At 41.9% G+C, this 27,705-nt stretch overlaps 1 protein-coding gene across 8 annotated transcripts in view; it reads left to right on the top strand.

Annotated features, from left to right (window-relative positions):
- The window catches only part of LOC140211181 (voltage-dependent calcium channel subunit alpha-2/delta-2-like), a 1,200,890-nt gene that overhangs the window by 779,302 nt on the left and 393,883 nt on the right, over window positions 1-27,705 (top strand). For 7 of the 8 annotated variants that reach the window (XM_072280736.1, XM_072280740.1, XM_072280737.1 and 4 more), the window contains one exon: window positions 18,903-18,947. The exons of the other annotated variant lie outside the window; for it this stretch is intronic. In XM_072280736.1, the coding sequence (XP_072136837.1) occupies window positions 18,903-18,947 (45 nt within the window). The remainder of the gene's footprint in view (window positions 1-18,902; window positions 18,948-27,705) is intronic. 8 annotated transcript variants of the gene reach the window in all.

Consider the following 27,705-nt stretch of genomic DNA (forward strand, 5'->3'; position numbering starts at 1 on the left):
ATCCCTTTTTGGTACCAATTATATAAAAGTTGATTGTCCATTGTAAAAGGAATAAGTCTGTTTTGGAACAGAGGTCTCCTTGCTAATAAAGATTTCTGTATTTCATTATCAACATTTATCTTATTCCATAGATCAATCAAATGTATTAATATAAGAGATTCTTTCTTTTCCCGTATCCATTTAGATTCCCATTTATATATAAAATCTTCAGGACTATTTTCTCCTATCTTGTCTAACTCTATTTTAAACCACGTTGGTTTTCGATCATTGAAGAAAGATGCAATAAATCTAAGTTGATTTGCTTTATAATAATTCTTAAAGTTTGGAAGTTGTAACCCTCCTAACTCAAATTTACATGTCAATTTTTCCAATGATATTCTTGACATTTTACCTTTCCAAAGAAATTTTCTCACACATTTATTTAACTCTCGAAAAAATTTCTGTGGCAATTGTATTGGTAATGTTTGAAACAAATACTATAATCTAGGAAATATGTTCATTTTTACAACATTGACTCTACCTAATGTTATTGGTAGTATCATCCATTTGTCAAGATCTTCTTGAATTTTTTTCAATAGTGGTAAATAATTAAATTTATATAAATTCCTTACATCATTATCAAGTCTTATACCTAAATACTTTATACCATTTACCGGCCATCTAAATTGAGTTACTAACCGACATTGACTATAGTCTCCTTTAGTAAGAGGTAAGATTTCACTTTTATCCCAATTTATTTTATAACCTGATACCTTCCCATATTCATCCAATCTAGACGATAATTTATGTAACGAATGTTGTGGGTTTGTTAAGTAAATCAAAACATCATCGGCAAAAAGATTAATTTTATATTCCTCCTGATTAACTCTAAAACCCATAATATCTGGATCAATTCTGATTAATTCTGCTAATGGCTCTATCACCAGTACAAATAAAGCAGGTGATAATGGTCAACCTTGTCTAGTTGACCTTTTTAACTGGAATGGTGTTGAAATTTGAGAGTTTGTCACTACTTTAGCCTTAGGGTTAGAATTTAAAGTTTTAATCCAATTTATAAAAGATGTTCCTAACCCATATTTTTCTAATACTTTAAATAAAAAATCCCATTCTAATCTATCAAATGCTTTTTCTGCATCCAAGGCTACTACTATACTCTTCTCGTCCATTTTTTTGTGCCAAATGAATTATACTGAGTAGCCGAGTTACATTATCTGCCAATTGTCTATTTTTAATAAATCCTGTTTGATCCATATGTACTAATTTTGGTAAGTATTTAGATAATCTATTCGATAAAATTACATTATAACTATTAATCACAGAAGGAACTCTCTTGTGTCAATCTCGTTTAGTATGTCATTTTGGTCCAGATCCAAATACTGCTTTTACCAGCTTCAATATTTGTCTTCACATAAGTGTGAAAGCTTAGCATTGGCAGTGTTTTTGCTGGCATGTAGTCTTGGTCTCTGAGTGAAGCATCAGTTATATTTTCATATAGATTCTAGTAGTATAATAAAAAATGGGCATTCTCTTAAATGTTGCCTGGTGCAGCTTCAACTTATCTCAATTACCAAGGCTCATATTTAGTATTGTGTATGAATTGGGTGTCTTGGTGGTCACCCATTTTAATTCTACTTCCCATTTCCATTCCAACATGTCAGTCCATGGCTTCCTCATTTGCTAAGATGAGGCCACGCTCAGGTTGGAGGAGCAACACCTCATATTCCATCTGGGTAGCCTCCAACCTGAAGGCATGAATACCGATTTCTCTAAGTTATGGTAAATTTTCCTCCTAGCCCCTTCTCTTTATTTCAATCCCTTATTCTGGTTCCCCTCTTTCCCATTCTTTTCTCCTCATCTATCCATCACCTCCCTCTGGTGCCCCTCCTCCTTCCCTTTCTTCTATGGCCCACTCTCTTATCAGATTCCTTCTCCTTCAGTCCTTTACCCTTTCCATCTATCACCTCTTAGCTTCTCTCATACCCCCTTCCCAACCACTTTACTCATTCCCCTCCCCCACCATCTTATTCTGGCTCCCTCGCCCTCGACTTCCTTTCCGTCATGATGAAGGGTCTTGGCTTGAAACGTCAACTGTTTATTCCCCTCCAGAGATGCTGCTTGACCTGCTGAGTTCCCCCATCATTTTGTGTGTGTGTGTGTGTGTATGTTATTCTGTATGAAAATTGCTTATGATCTCCATGATGCTTGTGTCCCAGTCAGTGTCTGCTGTGGGGAATATCTGAGGTAGAACTTACTGTCTCAATATATTTGAAAATTATTAACATCAACTTTACCAGCACGTGCTTTACTCAATTCAGCCTGCTTTGGCCCACAGGGGGCCATTGTTCTCTGAATAATCACTTAGAAACCCCCAATTAAGCAGTGTCATTCTAGCATGCGGTTGGAAGTCTTCACCAGGGAGCTAAGAAAAGCACTGTAGATGGCCTATATTACATAAAAAGTGCAGGGATGTTAATGCATTCATTAATTATCTAATGAAACATTTAGCGGTTAAAGCACCGCATTAAGTTGATGAAAGAATCTCATTGAAAATATTTTTACTCAACTATGAAAAAGGAAATGGTGTCGCTAGTGGAAATATCAAAGGAGTGCGTATCATTATGGTAGAAACAGTACGTTTGTGAAAACAGCACTCTCTGAACATTCTCACTGCTTCAGGCCTTGATGTTGAATTAGATTCTATTAGCAAATGATTATGTGTGAATTGCGTTTGGTGCACAGAATGGATTACAGCACACACCATTATTTCTGCAGTTCTTTTGATTTTCATTTGACATCTCTGATGTCTGTAAATGTAGGATTGGCTTGAATGGGGCACCATAAAGCAGGAATGAACCACTTGGCCCATTCAATCCATGCTGTTCACCCATAGAGCAATGCATTCAGTATTATACTCTTTCTCTATCCCCCTTGAGGCCCCATGTGCCACCTAGGCACTAAGGGTTCAAACGACGACGACTATCTCCTTTGCCCCACAAACTTGCTTCAAGGATCAAGAACTAGCTTTATTCACGATATACATTTATGTATGTAAAGAGTTTGCTGTAGTGCATCGGTCACAGTGCGGCATGCAACTAAAGACAACATTCAACCATTATAAAAATAAAGAATTATATATTAAAAAAGCGAATAAAGTTAGAGGTTAAAGTACAGATATGGAATAAAATGTGTGTAAACACATGAATACCAGTGTGTATTTACAATGTAAACAGCATTATAAGAATGGTTTAAAGTGCAGTGACTGAGGGGGTAAATGTAGAGGGGGGTGGGGAGCTAACTGGAATGGTTGATCAGATTAACTGCCCTGGGAGAAGAAACCTTTAACATGGCGTGGTTTTTGTTTTAATAGCTCTACAGTGCTTTCCAGAAGGGATCTTTTAGAAAAGGTAGTTTGCGGGTGGGTAGTGTCCACAATGATTTTTTTCTGCTTGCTTCTTTGTGCTGATTACATACATGGCCTGCAGTGATGGTAGACTGCAGGCCTGCCAGTCCTGCCAAATGGTTTCAGCCCGTTTTTCTCCACAGATGCTGGCTGGCCTGCTGAGTTCCTCCAGCATTTTGTGTCTGTTGCTCGGATTTCCAGCATCTGCAGATTTTCTCTTGTTTGTGACTGCATTCAATGACCTTTTCTGCTGACCTGAGAGTTCAATGTAGTTTTTGTGTATTGTGAGAAAATGCTGCACCAAATCAGACAGTAATAGCTGATGTGAGGATGCTCTCTATGATAATTGAGCCAGTATGTTCTGAGGAAGTTGGAACTTCACCAAATGATGCAAGAACCACATCCTCTTCCAAGCCATTTTGTTATGAAGGAGATGTGGTTCCCCCAAATCTCTATTCCCTTAGCCCTGCAAGCTTATTTCAAAGATTTTCCCATCTGCTTCTTTGTCCTAGACGCATACAAATCCTGCTGTGGTGGTAGACTGCAGCCAATGATCTTTCCTGCTTGCTGCAGAAAGTGATTCACTTTGTTCTTGTAATCTTTGACTGTGTCTCTTTCCACTTCTGTTATGAGCAATGAAATCCAGGCCATCGCTTGACACATCATCCCTTATCTCTTGCCCAGAACTTTCACCTTCAGCTGAAGAGAGAACTCTTCCTCCACCTTACCTAAACCTGCTGGATTCCTACCACCTCCCTCACGTCTCCTCTCAGTCTCCTTTCCTCCATGGAGAACAACCCCCGGATTCCCTAACCGGACCTTGTTACCGAAATTTTTCATTTCCTGAAACATTCTGGTTAAATTCTCTGCGTCCTCTTCTTACAGAACTCCTTACAGAACGATGCCAGAATTAACTCCAAGCTCTAAAATTCCCCAAGCTGTAAAAGTGGCACGCTTACAACTGTGCTACTGAGGCACCCACCATTTACTAAGAGATACAGCGCAGAATTGGCCTTTCCGGTCCTTCCAGCCGCGCTGACAACAACCCCTGGAGAAATCAATATTCATGCCATCATGTTGGCGGGATGGAATATAAAGTGTTGCTCCTCCACACTGAGGGTGCCCTCATCTTGGCACATGTCGGAACAGGAATGGAAATCGGAATTAAAATGTTTGGAACGAGGAAGTCCCGCTTGTGGTGGATGGAGCAGGGGTGCTTGGCTCCCAATTTACAACAGGTCTCACCAATACAGAAGAGGCTGCACCACAGGTGAAGTGTTGCCTCACCTGGAAGGACTGTTTGGGGCCTGAATGGAGGTGAGGGAGGAGGTGTATGGGCAGGTGTAGTACTTACAGGATCACTGGGCCTGTTCCTCTCCCTAACTAAATAATGACAAACAAGAGAAAATCTGCAGATGCTGAAAATCCAAGCAACACACACAAAATGCTGGAGGAACTCAGCAGACCAGGTAGCATCTCTGGAAAAAAGCACAGTTGATGTTTCAGGTTGATAACCTTCTGCGGGACTGGCCCAAAACGTCAACTGTGCTTCTTTCCATAGATGCTGCCTGGCCTGCTGAGTTCCTCCAGCATTTTGTGTGTGTTGCTCTGATTTCCAGCTACTGTAGATTTTCTCTTGTTTGTGATTAGAACCATTTATTCCCAATCTTTGTCTCCCACTCGGAGCGTAGATTGGGAGACTACTTTGCCAAGCATCTACGTTCAGTCCACCAGAACCGACATAGACTGGGAGACTGCTTCACCGAGCACATACGCTCCATCTGCCAAAACAAACGGGATCTCCCAGTGGCCACACATTTTAATTCCACTTCCATTCCCATTCTGATAGGTCCATCCATGGCCTCCTCCACTGTCGCGATAAGGCCACACTTAGGTTGGAGGAACAACACCTTATATTCCGTTTCGGTAGCCTCCAACCTGATTACATGAACATCGATTTCTCAAGCTTCCAGTAATACCTCCCCTCCACCTTCAGCATTTTCTATCCCCTTGTCCCTCTCTCATGATATCTTTTTGCCTGCCATCACCTCCCTCTGGTGCTCCGCCCCTCCCTCCCTCCTTATTTCTTTCTTCCATGGCCTGTCACTTTCACCAATCAACTTCGTAGCTCTGTGCTTAATCCCTCCCCCTCCAGGTTTCACCTATGGCCTGACCGTTCTCTTTCCCCTCCCCCCATCTTTTAAATCTACTCCTCAGGTTTTTTTCTCCATTTCTGCTGAAGGGTTTCGGCCTGAAACGTTGACTACTTTTTTCCATAGATGCTGCCTTGCCTGCTGAGTCCCTCCAGCATTTTATGTGTGTGCTTAGATTTCCAGCATCTGCAGATTTTAGAGCTAGAACATAGAAAACCTGCAGCCCAATACAGGCCCTTCAGTCCATAATGCTGTGCCGAACATGTACTTACTTTAGAAATTACATAGGATTACCCATAGCCCTCTATTTTTCTAAGCTCCATGTACCTATCCGAAAGTTTCTTAAAAGACCCTATCATATTTGCCTCCACCACCGTTGCCAGCAGCCCATTTCACGCACTCACCACTCTCTGCGTAAAAAACTGACATCTCCTCTGTACCTGCTTCCAAGCACCTTAAAACTGTGCTCTCTCATGTTAGCCATTTCGGCCCTGAGAAAAAGCCTCTGACTATCCACACGATCAATGCTTCTCATCTTCTTATACAGCTTTATTTTTTCTTGTTTGGGCCATTAGTTCCCTGTGTCTGTCAAATCTGATCTGAAGGACAGATAATTCCTGCCAAATCTGACTCTGTTTCACCGAGCGAGTCTGATGAAGTGGTTTTGACCCACACAATCAGATGAGACAGCTGCTGTGGACCACAGTGTTTGGCTTGGTGCTTGTGGAGTCTACAACCAGTGCATGATCTGACTGGTTCACCGTAAACAACTGTCAGTTCTGACTGTGTGGGCCCCAACAAGCACCAAGCCAAACACTGTGGTCCACAGATGCTGATTCATCTAATCATAACCACTTAATCAGACTCCATCAGTGAAAATAAGTACAGCACTATCAGGATCCATCTGGCTGAAGTTCCTAGGAAGATTTCACCATGCGCAGGATAGATATGTCCCACAGAAGAAGTTGTTCTCAAATGGCAGGGGTAAGCAACCGTGGCTAACAAGGGAAGTTAAGGACTGCATAAAAGCCAAGGAAAGGTAGCAAAAGTGAGTAGGAAGTTGGATAATTGGGAAGCTTTTAAAATCAAACAAAAGGCAACTAAAGAAGCGATAAGAAGGAAAAGATTTAATATGAGGGCAAATTAGCCAATAATATAAAGCAGGATAGCAAAAGCTTTTTCAGTTATATAAAGAGTAAAAGGGTGGTGACTGTTGATATTGGACCACTGGAAAATGATGCTGATGAGGTAGTAATGGGGGGACAAAGAAATGGCAGATGAATCTAATGGGTACTTTGCATCTGTCTTCACTGTGGAAGACACTAGCAGTGTGCCAGAGGTCTGTGAGTGTCAGGGAGCAGGAGTGAGTGCCATTGCTATTACAAAGGAAAAAGTGGTAGGCAAACTCAAAGGTCTTAAGGTGGATAAGTCACCTGGACCAGATGGACTACATCCCAGAGTACTGAGAGAGGTTGCTGAAGAGATAATAGCTGCATTGGTCATGATCTTTCAAGAATCACTTGATTCTGGCATGGTCCTGGAGGACTGGAAGATTGCAAATGTCACTCCAATCTTTAAGAAGGGAAGAAGACAAAAGAGAGGAATCATAGGCCAGTTAACCTAACCTCAGAGGTTGGGAAAGTGTTGAAGTCCATTATTAAGGATGAGATTTCAGAGTACTTGGAGACTAATGATAAAATAAGTCAAAGTCAGCATGGTTTCTGTGAAGAGAAATCTTGCCTAACAAATCTGTTGGAGTTTTTCAAGGAAGTAACAAGCAGGGTGGGCAAAGGAGAGGCAGTGGATGTCACTCATTTGGATTTTCAGATGGTGTTTGATGAGGTGCCTCACATGAGGTTGCTTAACAAGATAAAATCCTATGGTGTTACAGGAAAGGTAATGCCATGGATAGAGGAATGGCTGACAGGCAGGAGGCAGCGAGTGGGAATAAAAAGGGACCTTTTCTGGTTGGCTGCCAGTGACGAGTGGTGTTCCTCAAGGGTCAGTATTGAGACCGCTGCTTTTCACATTGTTTGTCAATGATTTGGATAATGAAACTGATGGCTTTGTGGCAAAGTTTGCGGATGATATGAAGATAGGTGGAGGGATAGGTAGTGCTGAGGAAGCAATGCGAATGGGCAAAACAAAGTAGCAGATGAAATACAGTGTTGGCAAATGTATGATAATGTATTTTGGTAAAAGGAACAATAAGGAATAATCTGCAGATGCTGGGGCATAATACTACATAGCAGTCCAAACTATTATCTAAATGGGGAGAAAATTCAAACATCAGAGGTGCAAAAGGAATTGGGAGTCCTTATGCAAAACTCCCAGAAGGTTAACTCACAGGTTGAGTCTGTGGTAAAGAAGGCAAATGTAATGTTGGCATTTATTTCAAGGGGAGTAGAATATAAAAACAAGGAGATATCGTTGAAGCTTTATAAGACACTAGTCAGGTCACACTTGGAGTACTGTCAACAGTTTTGGGCCCCATATCTCAGAAAGGATGTATTGTCATTGGAGAGGGTCCAGAGGAGGTTCGCGAGATTTATTCTGGGAATGAAAGGGTTAACATATGAGGTGTGTTTGGCAGGTTTGGACCTGTACTCTCTGGAATTTGGAAGAGTGTTTGAGGATCTCATTGAAACCTATTGAATGTTGAAAGGACTAGATCAGGTGGGTATGGAGAGGATGTTTCCTCTGGTGCAGGTATCCAGCAATAGAGGGCACAACCTTAAAATTGAAGGATCACCTTTTAGAACAGGCGTAAGGAGGAATTTTTTTAGCCAGAGAGTACTGAATCTGTGGAATCCTCTTGTCACAGATTGGGGTCCAAGTCCATGGGTATATTTAAGGCGGAAGTTGATCATTTCCTGATCAGCCAGGGCATCAAAGGATATGGTGAGAAGGCAGGTATATGGGGGTTAAGTAGGATCCGGGATCAGCCATAATGGAATCGCGGAGCAGTCTTGATGAGTGGATGGCCAATTCTGCTCCTATGTCTTATGGTCTTATGATCTTATGATCTGCCCATCATTCTTCACCCAATCTCAGTTCATCTGCTCTCCCCAGACCAGCTATACCTCTTCTCTTCATTATATCGGCCATCTCCCCTCTTCATTTTGGTTCTGATGCAGGGTCATGACCTGAAATCTCAACAATGCCTTCACCCTCCCCCACCCCCTGTTTGGGAGGGGATAGGAGTTTGACTCGCAGAGTTCCTCTGGAAGATTGTTCTTTGTTGCAGCATAACCTGCCTGTCTGTTGCCTCAACAACTATGTATTCTGACTTTGTAACAGTTAGATCTATTTGGTTACCCAAGAATAGTCAAATCTGACGACAGACGTTACTGATACCTTCCAAATCCAACAATTACTAGTTCTACATGTTTGCAACACCTTGCCAATTCTTACAATATTGTCCCCAATAACTACTGGATCCAACTGTGTAGATCTCATCAATAACTGCTATGTCTGACTGTACTGTCTATGTAACATATTAGTTCCTACTGCTACATCCTGCAGTCAGTCCCTTCGTTTAATCTAATCTGAAACACACTGTAGCACCCAATAAGCTTAGTTATGTTGTTGGTCACATTGGGTCTCTCCTGCCTAATTTCTGCACACTATGCAGCTGCACTCTTCTTCTATCGGACTGTGGCTGTAGGACAAGCAAGCCTGAGCTCTTGGATAAAACTACATCAAGTAGTGGATACAGCCAGCTGCATTACCAATAAGGCCCTCCCCACCAGTGGGCACATCTGGATGGAGCATTGTCTCAGGTTTACAAGGAACACTGTTGCAGGAAAGCAACATTCATCATCAAGGGCTCCCATCATCGAGCCCTTGGTCTCTTCTCAGTGCTGCCATCAGGAAGGAGGTACAAGAGCCTCAAGTTCCACATCGCCAGGTTCAGGAACAGTTATTACCCCTCAACCATCAGGCTTTTGAACCAGAGTGGATAACTCCAACATTGAACTGATTGCACAACCTATAAACTCATTTTTAAAGATGCTACAACTCACGTTCCTGATATCTGTTGCTTATTTGTTTATTATTACTATTAATTTTTTTCTTTTCTTTTTGTATTTGCATTGTTTGTTGTTGTTTGTCCATTTCTGTCATGTATAGTTTTTCATTCATTCTATTGTGTTTCTTTATATTTACTGTGAATAAATATAAAGAATCTCAGGGTTGTATATGGTGACATGTACTTTGAAAACAAACTTACTTTGAACTTTGAGATGGAACTTTGAGGGAGTGTGGGCCTTGTTCCTGATATAAAAGGAACAAGACCCACAAAGAAAAGCAGTAACAACACGACAGCACAAAAATAGCACCTTCCACTCATCTAGTCCATGCTGAACCATTAGTTAGCCTAGCCCCATCGACCTCCATACCCCTCCCATCCATATACCTATCCAAATTTCTCTTAAATGTTGAAATCAAATCTGCATCCACCACTTGTGCTGGCAGCTCATTCCTCACTCTCACCACTCTCAGAGTGAAGACCCAGTGCAGAGACCTGACTCTGTGACTGCTAGGTCATTGCAACCCCCCACCACCCAACCCCAACAGTATCCAAAGCATGTGCTTTGATACATGGTTCATTTTTTCTTCTGTTGCCTTTAACATCTTGCATCATCTTCATTAACCCCCTGTATATCTTTGTTCTCCTGTGAAAACCTTCAGTTACTGAGAACCATATTTTGAATTGAATTGAATTGACTTTATTACTTACATCCTTCATATACATGAGGAGTAAAAATCTTTATGTTATGTCTCCGTCTAAATGTGCAATCTGCAATTATAGTAATTTATAATAAATAGCATGTACAACAGGATAGTCAATATAACATAGAAATACAGTTACACAGACATGAATTAAGCAGTCTGATGGCCTGGTGCCCCAGCACACAACAGCAAACATGATCGCACTGGCCACCACAGACTCACAGAACATCCTCCTTTAACATCTGCTGGACGATGCTGAGGATGTTCTACGAGTCTGTGGTGGCCAGTGCGATCGTGTTTGCTGTTGTGTGCTGGGGCAGCAGGCTGAGGGTAGCAGACACCAGCAGAATCAACAAACTCATTTGTAAAGCCGGTGATGTTGTGGGGATGGAACTAGACTCTCTGACAGTGGTGTCTGAAAAGAGGATGCTGTCCAAGTTGCATGCCATCTTGGACAATGTCTCCCATCCACTACATAATGGACTGGTTGGGCACAGGAGTACTTTCAGCCAGAGACTCATTCCACCGAGATGCAACCACCAGATGCGTCATAGGAAGTCATTCCTGCCTGTGGCCATCAGACTTTACAACTCCTCCCTTGGAGGGTCAGACACCCTGAGCCAATAGGCTGGTCCTGGACTTATTTTCTGGCATAATTTACATATTACTATTTAACTATTTATGGTTTTATTACTATTTAATTATTTATGGTGCAACTGTAAAGAAAACCAGTTTCCCTCAGGATCAATAAAGTATGACTATGGTGGAAGAAGATGTCTTGGCTTTTATGCTGTGGTACCGTTTCCCAGATGGTAGCAGCTGAAACAGTTTGTGGTTGAGGTGACTTAGGTCTCCAATGATCCTTTGGGCCCTTTTTACACACCTGTCTATGTACAGATGCGCTGAGCTGCCTGCACCATACTTTGCAGAGTCTTGTGATTGAGAGAAGTACAGTTCCCATACCAGGCAGTGATGCAACCAGTCAGGATGTTCTCAATTGTGCCCCCATAGAAAGTTCTTAGTTTTACACCTATAGTTGTTTATGTTAGGAAATATTTTGGATAGTCTCTCCTTTGTTAAATAATAACAGTGAACAATTTTAAATTGAATTAAACAGTGATTGGCACATATTGAAGAATAATTGATCATTTTCAAAACTCGCAACCAATCTTCATTAACAAGGGTCATATTAAGTTTTCTCTCCTAATCTTGTTAGTGAGAGGTTATCTTTTTGTAGTAAAAATAAATTATAAATTCTTCCAATGGAACCTCTCACTAAAGGATTCATATTTAAAATAGTATCTAACAAATCAGATTCTTGCATATATGGAAACTTAGATAAGTATTTTTGTAAAAAATGTCTAACCTGAAAATATTGCAGGAAGTGTGTCTGAGAGAGAGAATATTTGCTAATTAACTCTTCAAAAGTCATCAATCGACCACCACAAAATAAATCTGCAAAAGAGCAGATCCTATTATTTCTCCATAAGAGAAAAATGGGATCGGTGATTGAAGGTTTAAAAAGAAAATTTTGGTATAAAGAGCCAGACAATTTAAATTGTTTAAAATTAAAAGAGTTGTGAAACTGAAACCAAATCCATAAGGACTGTTTAATAACAGGGTAGAGATTTAGATCTGGAATTTTAGCAAGTTGGTAATGGAGCTCCTAATAATGAGGTTAAATGAAATTGTTTGATAGCTTTTAATTCCAAATCAATCCAAGCTGGTTTGGAGAGACTATCCAAAATATTTCCTAACATAGACAACTATTGTGATGGGTGTAAAACTGAAGTAGCCATTTTGTCACATATGTTCTGGTCATGTTCTTCATTAAAATCTTTTAGGAAATCTTTATTGTCTACAATTTCTAAAGCTCTGAAAATTAATTTACAGCCTAATACTTTGACTGTCTTATTTGGAATAGTTCTGCATCATATTCAGGGTATTTCATCTTCAGACCAACACGTAATTGCATTTGTCACATTGTTGGCAAGAAGGGCTATTTTATTGAAATGGAAAGATACCTCTGTCCCTATAATAATTCAATGGTTTTCCCAAGTAATGTTATGTCTTAGCTTGGAAAAAATTTGAAGTAGAACTTCTGATCCTCGATTCAATTTTGAGAGAAGATGGGACTCTTTTGCCAAATATTATCATTTAATTTGAATTAATTTATATGGTTTTCTTTCAATCTTATTTTATATAAATGTGAATTGGCGGTTGATGATTTTTCTTCTTTATATATATAGATGATTGTAAGATGTATTTTTTTCTCTCTTTTTTTCTTCTTTTTTCTTTTTTCTTTCTCTTGTAGTTACTGGGTTTTTTTCTTTTAGTAGTTGGGGTTCTCTTTTTCCTTCTTTTCTTTTAAATTTTTTTTCATTATCATATATTATCCTTTTTTGAATAATATATGATAAGTTTTTTTTCTTCAGCTTTATTAACTGTATTTATATCAACTTGCTGAAATCTTGTACCATTTTAAAGCTGTAGAAGATTATGTATCAATAAAAAGATTTTAAAAATGAGGAAGTTCTTAGAATTTGGGAGGGGGCATACCAAACTGTCTGACGTGAAAGGAGCACTATTGTGCCTTTTTTACCACACAGCCGGTGTGTACAGACCATGTGAGATCCTCGCTGATGTTTATGCCGAGGAACTTAAAGCTGTTCACCCTCTCCACCCCATATCTATTCATGTCAATAGGAGTTAGCCTGTCTTCATTCCTCCTGTTTTCCACAACCAGCTCCTTTGTTTTTGTGACATTGAGAGAGAGGTTGTTATCTTGACACCACTGTGTCAGGGTGATGACTTCCTCTCTGTAGCTGTCGGCTTTGAGATTAGGCCAATCACTGTAGTGTTGTCAGCAAATTTAATTAGCAGATTGGAGCTGTGGGTGATGACACAGTCATGGGTATACAGAGAGTAAAGGAGGGAGCTTAGTACACAGCCCTGAGGGGCAGAGGTGAGGGAGCCTACTCTTACCACCTGCCGGTGCTCTGACAGGAAGTCCAGGACCCAGCTGCTCAAGGAAGGATAAAGGCCGAGGTCTCAGAGCTTCTTGTCGAGCCTGGAGGGAATTATGGTGTTGAATGCTGAACTGTAGTCCAAGAAGAGCATGCTCACACAAGCAACCCTCTTCTCCAATTGTATAAGGACAGTGTTTTCCTAGATGTTTTGAGATTACTGCTGTAGATCGGTGCAAAAGGACAGTAAACTGTCCTTGTTTTGTTTCTCTACATTGTTCAGTGTGGCACACAATGTTTAAAGTATCTAAAACATTCACTAAATAAAGTCCACTTCAAAGCAATCTGCACTTAAATGTCTGATAAAACATCATTCCTGTATTGGGCAACAAAAGCTCTTCTAAAACCCAGCTCAATACAGGACTGTCCTCTGTGCCTATGTGATAGGATGTCTAAAGAGTGCATTGAATGTAAATATTTTTAATCTTCAATAATCTGCATGGAAACTATTAGATGCTGTTGCATTCTTTCACTTTTTGAATTGCTGCCACATACCATCTACAAACATCAAACACAATTCATACATTCCCAGAAAGTATTTGTCTGGGTATAGTTGGAGGGACCTGAGATCTGGAGGAAGCTGTATGAACCCGAAGATCACTCATCTGGACTATTGCTGTTTTCTAGCCTCAAGTCACCTATTCACCTTAGTTCCACAACTCTTACTTCCTTTGAATAAATTAAATTTGCAAACCCAGTTTTGACAATTTCATTTGACTTTATTTCAACACACTTTTCGTGCCTCTTACCTCCGGGAGAAGGTTCAGGAGCTCGAAGACTCGTACGGCCAGATTTGGGAACAGCTTCTTTCCAACTGTGATAAGACTGCTGAATGGATCCTGACCCAGATCTGGGCCGTACCCTCCAAATATCCAGACCTGCCTCTCAGTTTTTTTGCACTACCTTACTTCCCATTTTTCTATTTTCTATTTATGATTTATAATTTAAAATTTTAAATATTTACCAATTTTAACTATTTTTAATATTTTTAATATTTAATATTTGTAAACCAGGGAGAGTGAAGCGCAGAATCAAATATCGCTGTGATGATTGTATGTTCTAGTACCGATTGTTTGGCGACAATAAAATATAAAGTATTTGGGAGGATTTGTTAAATTCTAGATTTCCATAACCTTGTGCAGCCTTCTGCGCTACCTTTAACCAAATATTAGCTGGGCAAGGACAGTATTATTCAATATCCATCAGACACTTTCCTAACTTCATCTCCTCGGTTGCTCCTATTCTTGCTCCCCTCCTCCTTTCTTCTTTCCCTCTTTTTCATTCCTCCTCATCTTTGTCTGCTATATGGTGGTTGACTAATGGGCAGAGAACTGTAGACTAGCAGTGAGTTCAAATCTTACTACCATGCACTTCCTGTGCTCCTTTCTCTCTTCTTCTGGTCTCCCCCACCCTGCAATACTGCACCCCTCCCACTTTACTGAGTTTCATTACTGTCCCCAACCTGTTGCCAGCTCCCATCATCCACACACCACACCTCCTTCTCTCTTACCTCTCCCCCAATTAGTTCCGTCTGTCCATCATTCCTTCCTTATCTCATTCCACTTATCACCTTAACAATTTCCACCCTCTTGTTTCTACTCGTTACTGTTGGATCCTAATGCTTTTGTGATCCAAAGATTCTTTGGAAGTCAAGCAAGAGGCACAAACTTGTTGCTTCCAGCCATTTTATTAAGCCTTACGAGAGTAAAGAAGGCAAAGAAGGAGAAACATTGAGAAAACAAAGAAAAGGCAGGATGAATAAATAGTCATGGTCTTCTCAGACCGGACTAGGGATAACAGCAAATTCCAGTGAGAAAAATGAACCTATTAAATTGCAGGTTTCATGTGGTGTGACACTTGCGACTGAAAAATAAGAAGTTTCTAGAAAAATACAGAAGCAGCTGTACCATAATTACTGGAAAATTCACTGAACAATTACATGTACAGTATGTAGGTGATTATTTAAAATACAGGCAAGCATAGGAAAGTTACACCCTAATCCAATATTATCTTCCAGCCTCTCTCTTGACCTCTCTTCTTCCCAGCATGGTTCAGCTGTTCATCATCCATCTTGGTTCCATCTATCACCTACAAGCTCCTGCCTATCATATGTATTTCAGATGTGTCCTTATCGAAGATAAACATGGCTGAAACATCTTCCTCTGCCTCTGATGTTTGAGCAGTGTTCGGGATGGTAGTTTCACACTGGCAATAAGCTAGACTTTCGATGCATTAGCTTGTTAGTTTATTTAGAACATGATGAATATTTAGGTGAATTGCAAATAAAATACACAGGTTGCATGGTGTCAACTGTGAATGTACACGGGTTTTGCTGGATGCTTTGCTATTATATCAAGGATGTCATGATGTATGTGTGGAGGATATATAGTGATTATGTCAATTATATGGTATATATATTAATGATACGGTGGATATCCTGATTATATTACGCACTCTTTGGTGATTACACATGACTATATCAATGACTTTATGCAGAATATATTAATGAATAAAACTGCGTGTGTCTGTACTTACATGGCAGGTGTGTCAATGACATATTTAGGTGCGTCAGTGAACATATGGGGGCATATCAGTGATTATGTGGTGAGTTTTGCAGTGATTACAGGTGAGTGTGTCAGTGATATGAGATGAGTGTGTCAGTGATATGAGGTGAGTGTGTCAGTGATTACGTGGTGAGTGTGTCAGTGATTATGTGGTGAGTGTGTTGGTGATTATGTGGTGAGTTTAACAGTGATTATGTGGTGGGTGTGACAGTGATTATGCGGTGAGTGTAACAGTGATTATCTGGTGAGTGTAACAGTGATTATCTGGTGAGTGTGTCAGTGATTACGTGTTGGGTTTGTTGGTGGTTATGTGGTGAGTGTGTCAGTGATTATGTGGTGAATGTAACAGTGATTATCTGGTGAGTGTGTTGGTGATTATGTGGTGAGTTTAACAGTGATTATGTGGTGAGTGTGTCTGTGATTATGTGGTGGGTGTGACAGTGATTATGTGGTGGTTGTGTCAGTGATTATGTGGTGAGTGTGTCGGTGATTATGTGGTGAGTGTGTCAGTGATTATGTGGTGAGTGTGTCGGTGATTATGTAGTGGGTTTGTTGGTGATTATGTGGTGAGTGTGTCAGTGATTATGTGGTGAGTGTGTCGGTGATTATGTGGTGGGTGTGTCGGTGATTATGTGGTGAGTGTGTCAGTGATTATATGGTGAGTGTGTCGGTGATTATGTAGTGGGTTTGTTGGTGATTATGTGGTGAGTGTGTCGGTGATTATGTGGTGAGTGTGTCAGTGATTATGTGATGGGTTTGTTGGTGTTTATGTGGTGAGTGTGTCAGTGATTATGTGGTGGGTGTGTTGGTGATTATGTGGTGAGTTTAACAGTGATTATGTGGTGAGTGTGTCTGTGATTATGTGGTGGGTGTGACAGTGATTATGTGGTGGTTGTGTCAGTGATTATGTGGTGGGTGTGTCGGTGATTATGTGGTGAGTGTGTCGGTGATTATGTGGTGAGTGTGTCGGTGATTATGTAGTGGGTTTGTTGGTGATTATGTGGTGAGTGTGTCAGTGATTATGTGGTGGGTGTGTCGGTGATTATGTGGTGGGTTTGTTGGTGATTATGTGGTGAGTGTGTCAGTGATTATGTGGTGGGTGTGTCGGTGATTATGTGGTGAGTGCGTCGGTAATTATGTGGTGTTGTTTCCATGATTAGATTGTGGATATGACTGATATATGCCTGGGGGTGATGATCATTATATGTGGGCGCATTGTGTAGGGATACTTGGGGATAATATTCGAGGTATCTTACTGATTATTTGCAGTTGTCATTCATTCAGCTTTTCCTGCTGTGTTTTGGCTTTGACATCGGTTGAAAATGGCACCTATCTGCATTCACCGTGTACAGTACTCCTATTTTTCTTGTGTGTTTGGAACTTTGAAACTAATTTGAATTACTGTTAAAATTAATAATGAGACAGGGTTTTTCTGGTGTCCTCTATAAGGAACTCTGATCTTCTCTGTCAGATTTGCTTGGTTGAGTTTAACATTCTCACACAGTTCTTCATAAATATGCCACTACTTTTTTAATGAAGTGCTGGTTCATTGAATCAGATCTCTGCACCTTCAGAAACCCTATCCTATTAGAATCTGACTAAATTAAAACCTTTTATTGAAAAGCTGTCTTCCTCACATGGTTCTAAAGAATTTCATGAGGGTATTTAATAATTTCAAACTCACCATTTTCCACAAATTAAACACGAACTGTGTGTGCACCCTCCTGCTTCTTGCACTCCCCAAATCCACACTCACAACATTTGCAATGCTGTCACTTGATCCACTCACAGAGGCAAGTTGTAAAAACACGCTTCAGGAAGTCTGATGCATTCACGCTGAGGGAACCCAACACATGCACCAAGGAAACTATAACCATATAACAATTACAGCATGGAAACAGGCCATCTCCGCCCTTCTAGTCCTTGCTGAACTCTTACTCTCACCTAGTTCCACCGACCTGCACTCAGCCCATAACCCTCCATTCCTTTCCTGTCCATATATCTATCCAATTTAACCTTAAACGACAACATCGAACCTGCCTCAACCACTCTTGCTGGAAGCTCGTTCCACACAACCACCACTCTCTGAGTAAAGAAGTTCCCCCTCATGTTACCCCTAAACATGTTACCCCTCATCTCTAATGAGAGGTCAGGTCATATGTTTATGCTGAGGGAACCTAATATGCTAACATTGTTCACACACACACACACACACACACACACACACACACACACACACACACACACACACACACACACACACACACACACACACACACACACACACACACACACACACACGCACTCACACATATACATTAACCCTACCAGGACTCTTTCACTCAGGAATCCTGCTGTATCATCCAGGAGTTTGCAAGCACAAGCTAATCTGCACAATCACTAACCAATATCAAATAATCCTAATTATTGCAGTTAGACTTTGAGACTGTGAAGGAACAGGCCATAACTAAAGAATAACATTGGTCTTCCAACACCCAGAAAAGGGAATTTGGCAATGTTTACTTGAAGCATGTGTGAATGTTACACATTAATATCGGGCACAATCCATGCATTGGAACATTGCCAAATCATAACAGCAGAAAACTAGTGTTCCAACATAAATGAGATATGATTTAGTGTAAAGTAGACATATCCATGTAAGACACTAGTTGCCTTGGCAATACCAGCACAAGCCCACGTGTGTCTATTTACTGCTGTTCTGGTTGCAGGGTGCTGATTATCCTGTGAAAGGCAATTTTGTTTCGAAAGTAAACAGTTTAAACATTCAGGATGGAGTGACCAATAGAAGAGGAATTTAGTCTAGTTTGTGACTCTGAGAAAGACTGATCACAAGGCAAAGTTGAGTTAGAGAGGTCTGACAGAATGGTGAACCATACCAGAAGATGCAGCCACCTCAGGGAAAAGCATCTGATCTGTAGAACCGTTGCCAAATTGAATATTGGCTACTGGTCAAGGACACACTAATCTGAAGCCTTTTTTTTATTTATTCTTATATTTTTTTTAGGAACGAGACGTTTTATACTTTGATGCAAAAGCAGGAACATCTGATGTAAGTCCAGAAGTTGAATATTCGTTGCATGTTTGACATTCAACTTTCGGCTGTAATTTCTCTGTCTTTGGTGCTGTAAGAGGTCTTGTCTCAGTGTGGTGTGGGAGACAGGGAACGAAGGAGCAGGCCACTTTACTAACTTCTTGATAGGAGCTGATAGCTTCGTGGGGCAAGGTAATTCAATAGACCGTCATCCCAGCCTTCCTTCCCCACCCCACCTTTCCGTAGTCCAAATAAAGCATCAAAGTCCTTGCCCTTACAGTGAGTGGCCAACCCACACAGACCATGAAGATTTAGTTCCTGCTGTGCTGAGTTGCCCATCCTCTGTGGCAGAGCTTCTGAATCTAGAAGGAAGACAACAGGCAGAATGGAGGTGCCTGGTAGTACCCCCGTAGTTGCTTCTGGCACCATGGAAGTTAGTGCTCACCATAACTAAATGGGCTACCCCATAAGCACAGATGAGGATTTTGACACGTGCTTAGGAATCAGAATGTCACTGGTGCTTGTCGATCTGTGTCACAGGAAGGGTAAGGATCGGGAAAGAGGTGTTGAATGAAGGTGCATTTGAAACATTGAATCTGGGCTCTTGATAAGACAATCCATCCAATGCAGGTCGTCCAACATGTGGAACGTGGTAGAGCGAGGCAGCAAGAGTCTCAGGTACAAATATATAAGAAAGAAGACCAGGAGGTCTACTAACCAGTCCACTACTGATGGACTGTGATTTGTGTTCATCTTCACATTCATTCTTGAGGGAGCAAAGAGGAGGAGACCAATTCAGAAAAAGCAGATTCCCATCCGGTCCCCAGAGTGGTGCTGGCATTTGGCATATGCTATTTGCTGCCTTCATGTTGTGTGTTTGTGTTGTTTGCTGTGTATGTGACAGTGTCCCTACAGTTATTTCCCAACATGGTGAATTGTTGCCAAATGCTTTGTGAAACAGAAGCCTGAACAGTGTGTTTTTTTCCACTTGTACACTCTCAAATGTCACTCAGGAATATTTTGGTTAATATGCATTTCAGTGCTACTGAAGGTAAGTGTTGGAACACTGCCCAATCTGGAACCCCGTGTTCACAGCAGCCTCTCTCTGGTCAGTCATAGAAACAGATCCTATGAAGATGGCATGGATGAACTACAACAATTGTTCATCCCATTTTGGCAAAAGAATAAATCAGGGAAGGTAGTGCACCCGTGGCTGACAAGGGAAATTAGGGATAGTATCAATTCCAAAGAAGAAGCATACAAATTAGTCAGAAAAAGCAGCTCACCTGAGGACTGGGAGAAATTCAGAGTCCAGCAGAGGAGGACAAAGGGCTTAATTAGGAAGGGGAAAAAAGATTATGAGAGAAAACTGGAAGGGAACATAAAAACTGACTGTAAAAGCTTTCATAGATATGTGAAAAGAAAAAGATTGGTTAAGACAAATGTAGGTCCCCTACAGACAGAAACAGGTGAATTGATTATAGTAAGCAAGGACATGGCAGACCAATTGAATAACTACTTTGGTTCTGTCTTCACTAAGGAGGACATAAATAATCTTCCGGAAATAGTAGGGGACAGAGGGTCCAGTGAGATGGAGGAACTGAGGGAAATACATGTTAGTAAGGAAGTGGTGTTAGGTAAATTGAAGGGATTAAAGACAGATAAATCCCCAGGGCCAGATGGTCTGCATCTCAGAGTGCTTAAAAAAGTAGCCCAAGAAATAGTGGATGCATTAGTGATAATTTTTCAAAACTCTTTAGATTCTGGACTAATTCCTGAGGATTGGAGGGTGGCTAATGTAACCCCACTTTTTAAAAAAGGAGGGAGAGAGAAACCGGGGAATTATAGACTGGTTAGCCTGACATCAGTGGTGGGGAAAATGCTAGAGTCAGTTATCAAAGATGTGATAACAGCACATTTGGAAAGCAGTGAAATCATCGGACAAAGTCAGCATGGATTTGTGAAAGGAAAATCATGTCTGACGAATCTCATAGAATTTTTTGAGGATGTAACTAGTAGAGTGGTTGGGGAGAACCAGTGGATGTGGTATAGTTGGATTTTCAAAAGGCTTTTGACAAGGTCCCACACAGGAGATTAGTGTGCAAACTTAAAGCACACTGTATTGGGGGTAAAGTATTGATGTGGATAGAGAATTGGTTGGCAGACAGGAAGCAAAGAGTGGGAATAAACGGGACCTTTTCAGAATGGCAGGCAGTGACTAGTGGGGTACCGCAAGGCTCAGTGCTGGGACCCCAGTTGTTTACAATATATATTAATGACTTAGATGAGGGTATTAAATGCAGCATCTCCAAGTTTGTGGATGACACAAAGCTGGGCGGCAGTGTTAGTTGTGAGGAGGATGCTAAGAGGATGCAGGGTGACTTGGATAGGTTAGGTGAGTGGGCAAATTCATGGTAGATGCAAATTAATGTGGATAAATGTGAGGTTATCCACTTTGGTGGCAAAAACAGGAAAACAGATTATTATTTGAATGGTGGTCGATTAGGAAAAAGGGAGGTGCAACGAGACCTGGGTGTCATTATACACCAGTCATTGAAAGTGGGCATGCAGGTACAGCAGGTGGTGAAAAAGGCAAATGGTATGCTGGCATTCATAGCGAGAGGATTCGAGTACAGGAGCAGGGAGGTACTACTGCAGTTGTACAAGGCCTTGGTGAGACCACACCTGGAGTATTGTGTGCAGTTTTGGTCCCCTGATATGAGGAAAGACATACTTGCCATAGAGGGAGTACAAAAAAGGTTCACCAGATTGATTCCTGGGATGGCAGGACTTTCATATGATGAAAGACTGGATCGACTAGGCTTATACTCGTTGGAATTTAGAAGATTGAGGGGGGATCTTATTGAAAGATATAAAATCCTAAAGGGATTGGACAGGCTAGATGCAGGAAGATTGTTCCCGATGTTGGGGAAGTCCAGAACGAGAGGTCACAGTTTGAGGATAAAGGGGAAGCCTTTTAGGACCGAGATTAGGAAAAACTTCTTCACACAGAGAGTGGTGAATCTGTGGAATTCTCTGCCACAGGAAACAGTTGAGGCCGGTTCATTGGCTATGTTTAAGAGGGAGTTAGATATGGCCCTTGTGGCTACGGGGGTCAGGGGGTATGGGGGGAAGGCTGGTACAAGCTTCTGAGTTGGATGATCAGCCATGATCATACTGAATGGCGGTGCAGGCTCGAAGGGCCGAATGGCCTACTCCTGCACCTATTTTCTATGTTTCTATGTTTCTATGACCCAACTCCTCCATGCTGACCAAGTTGTCCAGCTGAGCTACTCTCATTTGCCTGCATTTGAACCGTATCCCTCTAAACCTTTCCTGTCCACGTATCTGTCAAACGTTGAAGGTACAGTGAGAAGTGTTCAAGATTCTGCACCATCTGTTGTTTCTGTATCACTTAGCACTGAGTTGTGTGTTTGGACTCTTGCACACCGAGGAATTGACATTGGCAACAATGTCATTTCACATCATCCTAAAGAGCCCCAGGCAGACCAGTCAGTCTCTTCTTGCAATCAACTTCTCTGAAGGTTAAGGAAACATGTTGGCTGACAAAGTTGCTGACAAATCAGCATATTAGACCATAAAATGTGGGAGCAGAATTAGGCCATTCAGTCCATCGAGTCTGCTGTACCATCCCATCATGGCTGATCCCAGATCCCACTCAACCCCATACACCTGCCTTCTCGCCATATTCTTCAATGTCCTGACTGTTCAGGAAACTATCAACTTCCGCCTTAAATATACACACGGATTTGGGCCTCCACCGCAGTCTGTGGCAGAGCATTCCACAGATTTACTACTCCATACCTCTGTTCTAAATTTTTGAAGCTGTGTCCTCTAGTTCTGCACACCCCCACCATAGGAAGCATCATGTCCACATTCACCCTATCTAGTCCTTTCACATTTGGTCAGTTTCAATGAGATCCCCATGCATTCTAAATTCCAGTGAGCACAGGCCCAAATGCGCTTCATATGTTAACCCCTTCATTCCCAGATTCATCCTCGTGAACCTTCTCTGGACTCTCCAATGACAGCACATCCTTTCTGAGATATGGGGCCCAAAACTGTTGTCAATACTCCAAGTGCAGCCTGACTAGTGTCTTATAAAGCCTCAGCATAAGACACATTATGTTGCCACTGCATAAAAGGTAAATTCCAGAGTTGTACTAACAGCTGGCATTAAAATAGGTTGCTGTGAAGGAAAGTGCAAGGAGTCATTGGTCAGCAGATCATTTAGCGCTGTACATGCTGCCTTGATTGTTGATGGCATTATTGCAGTCGGTGAGGTTTATAGGTCATGACTGTGTTCCGATCCACCATTACTGGTGTTGTCCTGGTCTGACAGTGTGGAGTCTACTGTGACGTACGAGCTGACCATATGGACACTGTTCTTTTTTTGCCATCAAAATGTACATGAATGGGAGTTATACTAACTGCTGATTACCAGTTTCAAATCCTGGTCAGCACTAGCAGCTGATCTCAACTACGTTGTCACATCTGACTCTCAGGATGAGGAGATTATCCATGGTTACTGCTGCTTTTTGCTGCCCAGGGACTCTGCTGGGTGTGATGAGGTAGAGAATAGGTAAGAGCAAGGAGAGCACAATGATATATCTGTATTGTAAAAGTGCGCTGGTGTTTCTCAGAAGTGGTTTCAAGCTAAAAGTGATACCAAAAAGAAACCAGGGCAAAATAAAGAGATAGACCAAGGAGTATATTAAAGGGAAAGGAGGGTACAAAGGGAACTGAGGAACTTAAGCAGGGATATAGTCACCAGTGACAGAGAGATGAAAATTGTCATAGAGACAAAGAAAACCCTAAGAATATCTTTGTACATGTGTATGTATTACAGTGTAGCCATACAGAAAGGAAAGATCCTTTGGCCCACTGATTTCATGATAGCATCAATGACCATTTACACTAATCCTACTTTAATTTTTTTTAATTGCCGTCAACTCTCCCCAGATTCCACCGCTCAGCTACACATTAATGTGAACCATTAAACCAGCAACCTGCGTGTCTTTGGGATATGGGTGGAAACTGCAGCACCCAGAAATTCACTTGGTCATAGGAGATGGATGCAAACTCCACCCAGACAGCCTTGAACCTGTGTCCCTGATGCTGTGAGAATGCAGTTCTGTCAGTTATGCCACTGTGTCACCCTGTGTTGCAAATGTACAAGAAGACAGAATTAGAGACGCCTGGAGGTTGAAGGGTTGAAGAAGATCTCAGGGATAATGAGGAATGAAACCATAAACAGTCACATGGTATACTCTGTTCAAATCAGGCACAAAATGGGTTGGACAAGGTGAACTTGACCAATTTAGCACTCCATCTCTTTTTATAATAGAGCTTTGGCTAGCGACCAGTCAGAAGTTTTAAGAGGAGGTGATTTCACTCAGGTCAAATGCCCGAGTAGAAAAGAGAACGGTGGGTCACAGCAGCGTAATAGAGCTTTGACCAGCGACCAATCCGGACATTGGAAGTTTTGAGAGGAGGTGATTTCACTCAGGTCTACTGCCGGAGTAGAAAAGGGAGCAGTGGTCACTGCAGCATAATAGATCTTTCACCAGCAACCGATTGGCGCTTTGGATTGATTAGCAGGAGCAAACTAAAGGAAGGCAGGGGCAAGTGCAGTGACCATCATCTGACTGGACTTAATCAGAGTGGTGATCTTGGAGCTTTAGCTCTTCGAGGCTTCACACAGAGAAATCAAATAAAAGAAAAGCTCAAGGTGTTGCAATGCGCAGCGACTGGAAGCGGAGGAAGCGGACCCAAGTGCAGGACACAGGCACAGAGACTTGACACGGGAATGGACTTGGACATGAGCTGGACATGGAGCCTTGACTTGGACTGGGACTCGGAGCCTTGACTTGGACTGGACATGGTGCCTTGACTTGGACTGGGACTCGAAGCCTTGACTTGGACTGGGACTGGTAGCTTTGACTTGGACCGAGACCCGTAGCCTTGACTTGGACCGGGACTCGGAGCCTTGACTTGGACTGGGACTCGGAGCCTTGACTTGGACTGGGACTCGGAACCTTGACTTGGACTGGGACTTGGAGCCTTCAAGACAAAACAACGACAGACCACTCGAATCTCAGCTCTGAGCAGTGGCAAAATGGCCGGCAACACTCAGCTGGACACGAGACGACAAAAACAAACAACCACAGACAATGTGAATCTTGACACGGAGAAGCTCATGAAGACGGTCCCTTATTCTTGGCGGCTTGGAAGACGGTTCCTTATTCTTGGCGGCTCAGAACATTCATCATCGCCCTGGCTATGGTGACGGACCAGCCCCGAGTAGCTGTAAGCTGGAGTTTTTATGCTGCCGGTTCGAATGAGGATCAGGTGCCCTAATCAAGGAGCCCGCTGGAACACGGGGAAAAGGAAATTAACTGAAATGAGTAGTTAACTGACCGGACCATGACACAAGGGTAAGTTTCTTTCTCCTTTCCTTCTTTCTATCTGCTCAGCTCAGACAATAGAGAGGCCAGGCAGGATAGTTGAATGCTTCTTTTGTGGAATGTGGGAAGGCAGGGAGCCCTCCAGTGTCTCTGACAATTACAACTGCAGGAAGTGCATCCAGTTGCAGATTCTAATAAACCACGTTAAGGAATTAGAGCTGGAACTAGGTGAACTCTAGGTCATTCCGGAGGCTGAAAGGAAGATAGATAGGACATATAGAGAGGTGGTTACACCCAAGGCGTGGGACACAGGAGCCTGAGTGACAGTCGGGAAGGGGAAAAGGGTTAAGGAGCCAGTGCAGAGTACCCCTGTGGCCATTCTCTCAACAACAGGTATATCACTTTAGATACTGTTGTGGGGGGGTTAACCGAACAGTGGACTCAGGTCTCTGGCACTGCATCGGCTCTGTGACTTAGAAGGGAAGAGGGGAGAAAAGGGACACTGTGGTGAGAGGGGGTTTGTTAGTTAGGGAAATGCACAGGAGATTCTGTGGGCAACAAGGAGATGGTATGTTGCCTCCCAGCTGCCAGGGCCCAGGACATCTCAGGTAGGGTCCTCAGCATTCATATGTGGGAGGGAGAACAGCCAGAAGTCGTAGTCCATGTAGGAACCAATGACATGGGTAGGATGAGTGATGAGGTTTTGCACAGAGTGCTAAGTAAAAAGGCAGTACCTCCAGAGTAGTGATCTCAGGTTTGCTACACACACCACATGCTAGTGAGGCCAGAACTAGGAAGATTATACAGTTTAATACGTGGCTAAGGAGTTGGTGTAGGAGGGAGGGCATAAGATCATTGGATCATTGGTTTCTTTTCCAGGGAAGATGGGACCGGTACAGAAGAGATCGTTTACACCTGAACTGGAGGGGGACTAATATCCTAGCGGGAGGGTTTGTTAATGCTGCACAGTGGGGTTTAAACTAGAGTTGCAGGGGGATGGGAACCAGAGTGCCAGAACTGTTAATGGAGAGGTTGTGGAGGCAGACCTCAAACAAAGTTAGGAATCAAAAGGTTAGGCTTGTTGTGACTAGTGTCCTGAGCTGTGTATATTTCAATACAAGAAGTATCATAGGAAAGGTGGATGATAGTGCAGAAGATGAGGTAGCTGGTTTACAAACAGAGGCAAGGTGCAGGGAGGAGAGGCTGTTGATAGGGCAAAATTACAGTCAATAGAATCAGTTGCAATGTTAAAGGGAGACAAAATCAAAAAGGTTGAATACAGGACTGAAGATGTAATAGTTGAATGTGTGCAGTATACAGAATAAGGTAGATGAACTTGTACCACAGTTACAAACTGGCGCGTATGATGTTGTAGGCATCACTGAATCATGGCTTAAAGAAGATTATTGCTGGTAGCTTAATGTCAAAGGGTTCACATTGTATCCAAAGGACAGGAAGGCAGAGGGGGAGGAAATGCTCTTCTGGTAAAAATGAAATCAAATGATTAGATAAAGGTGACATAGGGTTGGAAGGTGTTGAATCATTGTGGATAGAGTTAAGGAACTGCAAGGATAAGAAGACCTTGATGGGTGTTATATACAGATTCCCCTCCAACGGCAGTAAGGATGTGATCTACAAACTACAACAGAAAAGAGAAAATGCATGCCAAAAGGGCAATGTTAGAATAGTCCTGGGGGACTTCACTATGCTGGTAGCTTGGGAAAATCAGGTTGGTGCTGGATTACAGGACGGGGAATATCTAGAATGCCTATGAGATGGCTTTTTAGAGGAGCTCATGGTTGAGCCCACTAGGTGATCAGCTATTCTGTTGGGTGTTGTGTAATGAATCAGAATTGATTAACGCACTTAAGGTAAAAGAACCTTTTGGGGTAATTTGATCAAATTCACCCTGAAATTTGAGGAGAAGCTAAAGTCAAATGTTTCAATATTACAGTGGAGTAAAGGGAATTACAGAGACATGAGAGAGGAGTTGTCCAGAATTGATTGAAAGAAGACTGGCAGGGATGATAGCAGAAAAGCAATAACAGGAATTTCTGGAAGTAATTTGAAAGGCGCAGGATATATACATCCCAAAGAGGAAAAAGTATCCTACAGGAAAGATGACACAACCGTGGCTAACAAGGGAAATCAAAGCCAACATAAAAGCCAGAGAGAGGGCATATAATAGAGCAAAAATTAGTGGAACGTTAGAGGATTAGGAAGCTTTTAAATACCAAAAGAAGGCAACTAAAAAGTCATTAAGAAGGTAAAGATGGAATATGAAAGTAAGCTAGCCAATATTATCAAAGGGGATACCAAAAGTGTTTTCAGATATATAAGGGGAAAAG

Source organism: Mobula birostris, chromosome 16 (genome assembly GCF_030028105.1).
Source record: "Mobula birostris isolate sMobBir1 chromosome 16, sMobBir1.hap1, whole genome shotgun sequence".
Lineage (NCBI taxonomy): Eukaryota > Metazoa > Chordata > Chondrichthyes > Myliobatiformes > Myliobatidae > Mobula > Mobula birostris.